This window comes from Ruditapes philippinarum, unplaced genomic scaffold (assembly GCF_026571515.1).
Source record: "Ruditapes philippinarum isolate M1 unplaced genomic scaffold, ASM2657151v2 ctg9715_1_1_1_1, whole genome shotgun sequence".
Lineage (NCBI taxonomy): Eukaryota > Metazoa > Mollusca > Bivalvia > Venerida > Veneridae > Ruditapes > Ruditapes philippinarum.
Genome location: NW_026857332.1, coordinates 20,082 through 30,493, shown reverse-complemented (window position 1 = coordinate 30,493; position 10,412 = coordinate 20,082). Strand labels below are relative to the sequence as shown.

The 10,412-nt window shown below is 32.4% G+C and overlaps 1 protein-coding gene across 1 annotated transcript; it reads left to right on the top strand.

Moving 5' to 3' along the window:
• Window positions 1–4,044: 4,044 nt before the first annotated feature.
• LOC132749406 (dynein axonemal heavy chain 10-like) lies at window positions 4,045–8,425 on the top strand. The gene is made up of 4 exons (XM_060739136.1): window positions 4,045–4,215; window positions 4,946–5,153; window positions 6,933–7,109; window positions 8,032–8,425. The coding sequence occupies exons 2-4, from the start codon at window positions 4,968–4,970 to the stop codon at window positions 8,053–8,055; spliced, it is 387 nt and encodes a 128-aa protein (XP_060595119.1). The 5' UTR covers window positions 4,045–4,215; window positions 4,946–4,967; the 3' UTR covers window positions 8,056–8,425.
• Window positions 8,426–10,412: the final 1,987 nt, after the last annotated feature.

Below are 10,412 nucleotides of genomic sequence, written 5' to 3'. Positions count from 1 at the left end.
CGTTAAGCAGGCATGCATATTAATTTAAAACCTTCCGTTTGACAAAATTATGGTACTTTAAAACCATTTAAAAGTAACAGTTAACTGCAGTAACAGATTTAATCAAAGCAAAAAGAAATATATTTATTTTTCATTTTGCTTAAACATCAGTTATATGAAAATAATATATTTTTTCAAGGTGAATACATTTGATTTAGAGTTTTACAGAAACTTTAATTTGAAAATATATATCTCTTTGTACATATTTAAGATACTTTTAAGAACACCCAAGTTGTAAATATTGCAGACTAGGTTTGATTAAGCCTGTTCATTTACGATAGTGGTAACTGATAGCTACTGTCCATGACCCCCTAGCACCGAAGAAACCAGACATGATAACGGTGATTAAATAAGAAGTTTGAAACATTCGTAGATGTGTTAAACTGTAGCCAAATTATTTAACAGCCAATTTGAATCACTTTAAGAATATCAGTACATCTATTAGTACATCAAACCACGATAATGTTATATAACAAAATACTTTGAAGAAAAAGAAAAGCAAAGCAAACGAACAAAATCAACAACAAAAAAGCAACAACATAAAACACAAAATAAACACAAGGAAACAACAAGAAAAGAAAAACAGAAAAGAAAAAGAAAAACAACAGAAATACAAATCATTTGGAAAAAAATCTTATTTCCTCTGAATCTTAATAACTTTCATAAAGACATGATGACAAAGAGATGAATTACAGAGTGAGATATTGGATATTTGATTGAGTATCGTGTAACATTTTAAACTCACCATGTCCAAACATAAGACGAAAATTCAAGTTCATTATCTATTCAGACGTTCAACTCGTTCTTTTTTCTTCTTGTTGACACAATTTCGTACAAAAACAACAACCATCAAGAGCACGCTATCAACATATTGTAACAAAGTGTCTCACATAATTTACGATAATTTTAGTGTGACATGATAAAGGGTTTAGTTCCTGGCCCCGCTTTAGATTTTCTCCAAGTATTAACCCTCATAAAAAAATGGGTTTATTTTAGATGACCCTAAAATCTTTTAAAATTCTTTTTCCTTTTTAAAAAAATTTTTTTTTGAAAAGGGCCCATTTCCAAAATTTCAGGAAGGGCGCGATGTTGTGCAAACCCTGGGTTTTAAAAGAAATAAAGAAACTACATTGTAAAACAGAATGTACTATTTTTTTAAAAATATTATTTTTTTTCTAACATTTTGTAATTGTACAAAAAAACATATTTAAACCCAAAAAATTCATGAAACCCTTTCCCCAACGGCTATATATTAGTGGCAATTTAAACCCTTTGAATAAATTAGGGTATTTAAGGGAATGTTTTTTTAAACCCTTACATTGATTTATTATTTGATTTGATTTTATTTGATTCATTAATTGATTTGGTTGATTTTATTTGATTGATTTTATTTGATTGATTTTATTTGATGGATTGATTATGATTTTGATTGATTGATTGATTGATTGAAATATTGACTGAAATATTGATTGATTGATTATTGATTGAAGTTAATCACATTTTCTTTTTAATGAAGGTTTTCCATTACATTTTATATACCTAAATTTGTTTTGCCATTGGTTTCATCCGACCTTAACTAAACAACTGTTTTTCAACGAAAAATCTGAATGTTGATGCTTTTGAGCGATTTTACCAGGGATTATAAAATAAGGTAAACAGAATAAAGCTTGCTTTAGCAAAAATTAATGCAAATCACCCGTAGCGGCCTCGTTTAAAATTGTTGATACAGTTGTCTCCCCTGCTTAAATTTTAGAAATTGTAAATCTTTCATCATAAGTGGTCATTTTTTCGATATGAAAAGGAAAACTTTCACTATTAAAACTATTATAGTAGTGTTAATTTGATGATTACTGTTCAAAGAAATTTACCGTGTTTTCAAATTGATACACGTGGTGCCTGCGATATTTTAATACTAATTGAACCTTTTTGATAGACATGGATTTCTTTTTTTTCCCAAAAGGGTCACTTTTTATATGCCCGAAAATTTTTCGGGCATACTATGTTCTACCCCCTGGCGTCCGTCCGTCTGTCTGCCTGTCCGTACGTCCCTTAACAATTTGGTTTCCGGAGCATAACTTAAGTTCCATTTGGCCCACAATATTCAAACTTCATAGGATGATTGTCCATATTGGGTAGAAGACCCCTATTGATTTTGGGGTCACAAGACCTTAATGTTCAAACTTCATAGGATAATTGTCCATAATGGCTGGAAGATGCCTATTGATTTTGTGGTCACAAGGTCAAAGGTCAAGGTCACTATTACCTTAAAACTATAAACAGTGTCCGGAGCATAACTTAAGTTCCATATCGCACACAATATTCACACCTTATAGGATGTTTGTCCATATTGGGTAGAAGACCCCTATTGATTTTGGGGTCACAAGGTCAAAGGTCAAGGTCACTATTACCTTAAAACTGAAAACAGTTTTCGGTGCATAACTTAAGTTCCATGTAGCCCACAATATTAAAACTTCATAGAATGATTGTCCATATTGGGTAAAAGACCCCTATTGATTTTGGGGTCACAAGGTCAAAAGTCATGGTCACTATTACCTTAAAACTGAAAACAGTTTCCGCTCAATAACTTAAATATTAATCAACCAACAGTTGTAAAATTTTATAGGATGAATAACCATGTCAAATACACGACCCCTATTGATTTTAGGGTCATAAGGTCAAAGGTCAAGGTCACAATGATCTTTACACTGAAAATTGTGGGTTCTGGAGCATAACTTATGTTCCATTTCGCCCACAGTGTTCAAACTTCATAGGATGATTGTCAATATTCAGTAGAAGATCCCTATTAATTTTTGGGTCACAAGGTCACTTTCCGTCAATATCCGTCGTAGCGTTTTACTTACAAGATAACAACTTGATGGTGTTGCTTTTGAAACAGCAACTGTATTTATCTACATGAAGGTTCTTCAGCTATAAAGGAGGATTGCGTTTTGAAGGAGGTCTTACAAATGCTTCATCTTTACTAAAAAATCACTTTCGGGCATACAGTGCTCCGCCTTGCGGTGCTCTTGATGAAAGTCTGTCAAGAGCAAATTCACACTTAAACATATTGTAAAAGAAAATGACTGTATTTTATAAAGCAAGTGTTATATTGAGAGTACAGGAAGGAGAAAGACAATCTGGACAGATCATAAATCTCACAGCACATTAAATCAGATATAAGAAGCATGGCTAAATGTTGAATTCTTCTTAAGCCGGTGTTAGGGGGCGTGGGCGACAGCTTGCTATTACCACTACCGTCCATGAACAGGCTCGATTAAACCGGTCCTGCGACATTTTCAGTTTTGACGTATGGAATCTGTTTTTCTCTATTTTACAGAAATAGATTCTGGTAAACATGTTGGGACTGTATTTGAAGATCTAAGAAAAGCTTTTGATTATTTGCATGGCCAAAAACGTTTTTTACATACGTTAAAACTTTATCATTTTTTTTTTCAGATTATAATTTGTCTTGAAATTTTCAAAGTTATGACATTTGTTTCCAAACTTGATTATAAATAGCATTATCGTGGCGTATTAATTATTTCACACGATATAGTGTTTGACAAATGAAATGAAACAGTTATTTTCAATACATATATTATACCGAAAATTCTATTAATGCTGTACTGTTTGGATCAAAAGAAATCAAAGGTATTGAGATATAATAATAAAAACAGAGCTGCAAGATTTTAAAACATTATAATATATTCTGTAAGAACTGAATTTCATTCAATAAACGATATATTTTATACTAGGACTCTTATAAAGCTTTTAACAACCTTGTACCTTCTAATATATCTGAATTTTTGAACTTTTCGGAAAGTAAAAATTCACAATTAAAGATATCAAAATCTTGCAAAATTGACAAGTTGGAGAGATCGCTTACCTATACAATTTCAGTGTCGATAGAAATCTCGTTCAAATATTGATCAGGTATTGATCCATAACGTGTTCCATAATTTGACTTCATGCCTAAAATTAGCAACGGTATTTAAAAACATTTTGCAATAAATACAGGTTCTACAACAAATATAGTACCTGGGGATTTACCTTAATGGAAGAATAATACCCGAATTAGTCACTAAATACAGCGAACGTGTATAATATACGCTTTAACAAAGTGATCGTTTATTAAGATATAAAACATCTAAGGCGTCAGGTTTTTACGTTTAAAAGGTATGTCTTTTTTACCAATTCATTATTTTCGTTACTACCATTATTATTTGTTTTTGCATCGCGTGGAAGACTTGTTATTTTGGTTATTGCTGAAAGGGGTAGTTCCTAGAGAGTTGAAGACTTATTTTTAGAAGCATTGTTGATAAAGGAGTTTTTTTTTTACACAGGGTCGCTCTACAGAAGGTGTTTTCTAATGGAAAATGTATATATCTATAAACAGTTTGCTGATATAAATAATCATTTTACAATATATATTGTTATTGTTATATTGGGCATTGGTTGGTTTCTTACGTTTTGCTCCGCCGAACGTTTAACAAAGTTATTTTACATTTTTGACAATAAATTTAAAAAAAAATAGATTCTTAAATAAATTAATTGATTTTTTTAAAAAATGTAAGAAATAATAAAAAAATGTATATAAATTAAAAAATATACACGTAATAAACAAATAAATGTTGCAGAATATTGTCCCTATATTTTGGTGAATTATTCTGGCTTGGAAATGTGTTCTTATAGAGTTTTGTTAAATTGTTGAAGTTATTATTAAACATTTTACTAATGATATACAGTTTATAATTTATCAGTTAGAGACACCAATTCACATAACGTTAAATGATGAATAACACCTACATTCTACAGTAAGTTGTGTTGTGAAGAAAGGAAAATTGGTGTCGTTTATCCAAATTCTCTTGTCTACATGTATTTTATTTATAAAGATATAATTTTACAGGATCAATTCACTGTAAAACAACATGGCATCATCAGGACAGATGATAGATGATGATAGAATATCTCGTATATCAGTTGCCAGCAACGCTGTAGCCGCTATACCGAAGAGTGATCTGACAGAAACTAAAAGTTATGCAAAGCCACCACAACCTGTAAAAGATGTATTGGAAGCTGTTATGATTTTGCTAGGATACAAAGGGACTGAACTGGTAATTTACATTAAGGACAATAATTTTAATGTATTTAATCATGTAAATTTATGTCTGTTATGTTAGTTTTATGAACAATATGCCTAGTTAATTACTTTAATGTAGCATGTCTTGCATATTGCGTTTAAGTGACATTATGCCCATTAATACAATTAATGTCATTTTGATTATGCGTGTGCCTCCTGGTATTTAGGGTTGAGTCAAATTCTAAAAAATAGACTTCAGGCCACACAGAATAAGTTGGTGAGGTTTATACTTAATCTCAGTCCCCGTACTCATATAGGGAGGGCTCATTTTGAGGAAGTTGGTTGGTTACCAGTACATCTGAGGGTACATTTCCTTATTCTTGGTCATGTACATAAGATACATAACAATAGTACACCTAGTTATTTAAATGAGCATTTTCAAATTGCAAATGAGGTACATTCTTACTCCACTCGATTTAGAGATAGTAACAGTTATTCTATTCCAAGAGTTAAGGGTTTCGGAAAGAAAAGAAAATGTATTTAATGGTTGTCAGGAATGGAACAGGTTACCAACACATCTTAGGTTCATAACAAGTCGTGATAATTTTAAAGAATCTCTTAAGGAACATTTTATGCAATCAATATCTGTGAAGTCATTTTAATCAAGTCATCTTACTTAGTTTTTATTTATATATTTTTATGTTTAGTGCATATTTTAGTAGTACCTATTCATTGTCAAACATATCTGTTATAAAAATTATGATTATAATACATGTGTGATAAATTTTGTGATGGAAATACTTATGTGCAATAATTGATATAAGAAATTGTGATTGAATAATTTATGTGCAATACTTAATAATTAGTAAATATTTTGCCTTTCTGGTGTCATATGATCAATTCTAAGGACCACAATGGAAATATGTCGGCTTGTGCCTTCTTTTTGTGTCATCCTTGGTATTGAATATATGTCATAAACACATGCACTTTCATGTTAACATGTATCTCTTGATGTTGACATTGAATTTGTAGTTGTTTTATGACATGTATTTTTTACCAAAATAAAACTATCTATATATCCTTTTAATTAAATTACCTCATTCGCATAAGATAAATAACTCGCGATGTCCAAAGCATTTTTGTGAATATCCAATTCTTTAAGTTGCTTAAAAAGAGTACGACAGTCTTTTTATGTTTTAAGCAGATTCATATTTTAAACTAATCGTTTTACAATATTAATATTTATTGTTCGCCAATCACCATTTTAACAGTCAATCATTTGAAATACTAGTATTAAGTTAATTCAGTTCAAGTTGATAATGAAAACTGAGCATAATGTCACTTTAGTGTATAAAGTTTTCTGTCTGTTGTTATAGAGTTAGTGGCTGCAGTACAAACACCACTCCTCAACCGATGAAGTCCAAACTTGGACTTGTCTAGACCAAACCAGTTAAACCTCCCTGGTTCTAGGATAACAAATTGGCTTAGATCATTTCAAGAAATTATCATTCTAGTAAAAGAGGCCATTAGGGCCTAAATACTTTACAAAACAATAGCAAGAAAAGAAAATACTCATTCAAAAAGAAATTTACTTGTTACTGACATATTCAAGCTCACTTCCCGGCATCGTATAACTTATTTTTACACATTGATAGAGTAGTGTACATACTTTTGGTAAACAGAAATACATAAGTAATAACGAAGATCATGAAACATGCTATCATACCCTTTATGTATCTGTGTTCAGTATATATGTGCTTATTCAGAGTTTTTATTATATATTTAAAATGTAATTATATTTCTTTATGTAAAGAACTGGCAAAACATAAAGAAGGTCATAGGGGGAACACAATTTTTGAAGACCATCGGAGATATCGATTATGAAAAGATTTCACAAGAAACTCGTGCGAAGGCTATGAATAAAGTGTCTGAATATTCTCACGAAAGTATTAAGGCAATAAGCAGTGCGACAACAATATTTTATGATTGGGTATGTATATTTTAACGGATTTGGTCAGTTGAGTTTAAATCTATTTATTTAGCTTGATTGTGAAACAAGTTCTTGCAACTTATATTGATTTATCACTTTGGAGTCCGCTTCCTGGAACTTATCAGTCATAAGAAGAAACATAGCTGTGACCAGAGTCTTGGGTTGAGAGGCAGGCACCTTAAGCACTAGGTCACCGATCTCCTTAACGGTGTTTTATACTTTCGTTATTATAGCCGTCCTTAGGCAGCACATGTTTCATTTTTATAGTGATTAAGTAAGAAATAAAACTTAGCAGCTGCTGTAAGGCAGATGATATGTCACAACTTCAGAGCATAATGTGACTTATATTCTCACAATGTTAGGATGTCAAAGCTTTCGATAAATGTACTACACAGATCTTATAATCCCTTTCGAAGCATCATAATTTCTAGAGTCAGGATGGCCTGTACTTATATGCACTCTGGCCCGACTCTACATTGTCGGCCGAATAACTTCATACTCGTATTTTCGTATTGATAATTCGTATTGATAAATTAATTGTTTAATTTAGATCTAATTAATTAAACAGGGCTGGGGAATTCCATTTCAGTATTCTACAGGTAACAAATACTTAGTATGTAAGTTTTTTTTAAATACACCTTAGTACGTTTCATATAAACATATGAACCGCGTCACGACAAAACCAACATAATGGGTTTGCGACCAGCATGGATCCAGACCAGCCTGCGCCTCTGCGCAGTCTGATCAGGATCCATGCTATTCGCTTACAAACCCTATAACAAGTAGAGAAACTGATAGCGAGCAGCATTGATCCTGATCAGACTGCGCGGATGCGCAGGCTGGTCTGGATCCATGCTGGTCGCAAACGCACTATGTTGGTTTTGTCGTGACGCGGCTCATATAATATAATGTTTATTTCCAGGTTATAGCAGTAGCTAAGGAATAGCAGAGTGATGTGTTTCACAGAAAACTTGCAATATTGAAATTTCACTGCGGAAGCTTACATACATTGGCACCCAAGGACATTCGTGTAATAAATGCGAAATTATATTTTGATGACGACATTCATAAAAACAACAATAATTCTTACAACCGCTCCACTTTTCATTACACATTAATATTTTTGTACCATTTCTATAATTTAATGTAATCTAACACATGTTTCTATTTTAAAGTTTGTTATTCTGCGTATAAGATACTGTTGCATAGCAACAACAAAGATGACGATCAACCCATCTTTATTTTATATTTTGATTAAGTCTTGCTTGTCATAAAATGTGATAAATTCTGTAATAGTGCAATAAAGAGTTTTTCAATGAAACCAAAAGTGTTGTGCTTTTTTTGTTTGTTCGGTGTTTTTTTAAAGTGGACGGATCCACATAAGATCTATCTTTGCGCCTAACTGCCTTTATCAGGTCCCGAAGTAGAAATAAAAGCCAGCCGTTTGTGATTATGGTTCATTTCACATAGTACTTTGTCAGTACTTCATTTTTCCAATTTCATTGTGTATACATACGTAATTATACATTTTAACATATAAGAACCAAATATATATTAAGTTGTCGCACAGTTTGTAATATGGTGACTTTCCAGCTTTCCTGGTGGAGGAAGACCGTATTATTTCAGGCAAGAACTGGCCCCATCGACGTTCCGTAAGCTAGCTTGATAGCTCCCTCACATGAAAGAATCTAAAATCCCTTGAGGTTCAAACTGCTATGAAACTGTGAAAAATGCTTCAATACTAATGAAACTTGGCACAAATGTTGACTGGACCATAACCTCTGTTACATGATGCTCAATCTTAAATTTCCTGTTACAATGGCAACGGGGGGACGTCTCAAAATTGTCAAAAATCGCTATTTTGCATTGTTTTTTTTCCATCAAAACTGATTGCATTGAGATAGAGTAAAAGGCTTTTCAGCGTTCGTTACACGTTACATTAAGATCGACCTTAGGCCATTTTTAGCCTGTCACATGTCCAAAATTTTCTTGGCGATGGGGGACTGTCAACCCTTCAAACCCCCTAAACAGACGGGGGCACATCCCCCTTCTGGCAACCCCCTGATGTATCTTTTGGAAAGGGGGCGGTGCCAAAAAAATGGTCACTTTTTTAACAACATTTCTCAAACGAAAAACAGTGTTTGGGGTCTAAACAGGGCATTTTTTAACTGTTTGAGGCCTCAAAAGGGGGTGGGGGCAAAAAGCCGTCAAAACACGTCTATATGAGGGAAAAGGTTAATTGAACACTCTAAATTGTATAAATATAGTACTAAAATATCATTGTTTCAATGTAAATTATTATTATATGATTTGTATATATGAATGTATTGTTATGATGATGAAATTAATACTCAAGTCTAAAATATATTTCTGTTCTTTTCTGTTCTGTTCATATTTTACTTACCTATATGCCATATTTTTCTTAAGTAATGTGACAATATTGCAATAAATTGATTGAAAATATCATGTTAATAATATCTCGAGAAATTTAAACCCTACAACAAAAAGACTTTACAGCGTTAGTCACGCAGTAGAGATATGGTGATGAATAACGCAGAATCAGCCGGTAATCGCGGAGACATGCACCTTTAACCTGCTGTAACTGGAAGTGACCAGTATGTAGAGCCATGCCAGTTTGCACATATGTACATCTGTACATCATGACCTAGTTAAAATATTTTGACGTGACTAAGCTAGATTCTGGGATATTTTAGTTCTAGGTCATATTCTCGCTTCGTAAAGCGAACATATAGCTCATAACATCTCAGTGCATAGTACAATTAGTTGGACTAAGTATGACCAGGCTCTATACTGTTGGTAGCCCAATTTTTAGAGCTTATAAGTTAATTGGCAATCTGAAAAGGCTTTATCTTGATGTTCCTAAAAATGATAATTGGAGTTCCATCAATAGAAGCTGGATTACTAGACTAAGTAGAACATTAAAGGAATCGAGAAGATTTAAGGTAAATGACCCAAAAATATTAAATGGCAATTGTACCTGACATGAAAAGCACTTCTAAACATTAAAATAAGTGAAAGACCTTTAAAGCTGCATGCCTCCAGATAAGCCAAAATATTTCAAGAAAATCAAACTTGAGAAATGATTTTAAGAAGAGTAAAAAGATTCAAGCGATAAATTACTGATTTTGCAGTATTATTCACCAAATTTCTTTAGCGTGACTAACGCAATACGGGCTATTTTTGCATATAAGACCTCTTTTTGGTAATTTACGTGGAATGTAAGTGCCGTTTGCAATGTGTTAATGACTTTTTCATTTCCCACAACAAAATTTTTATTTTAAA

Bases quoted from the DNA above. Each gene is read 5' to 3' on its own strand.
- LOC132749406 (XM_060739136.1), top strand. From the start codon at position 4,968: ATGGCATCATCAGGACAGATGATAGATGATGATAGAATATCTCGTATA. The intron at 5,154-6,932 runs GTAATTTACATT...CTTTATGTAAAG, and splicing joins GATACAAAGGGACTGAACTG to AACTGGCAAAACATAAAGAA. The intron at 7,110-8,031 runs GTATGTATATTT...GTTTATTTCCAG, and splicing joins CAACAATATTTTATGATTGG to GTTATAGCAGTAGCTAAGGA.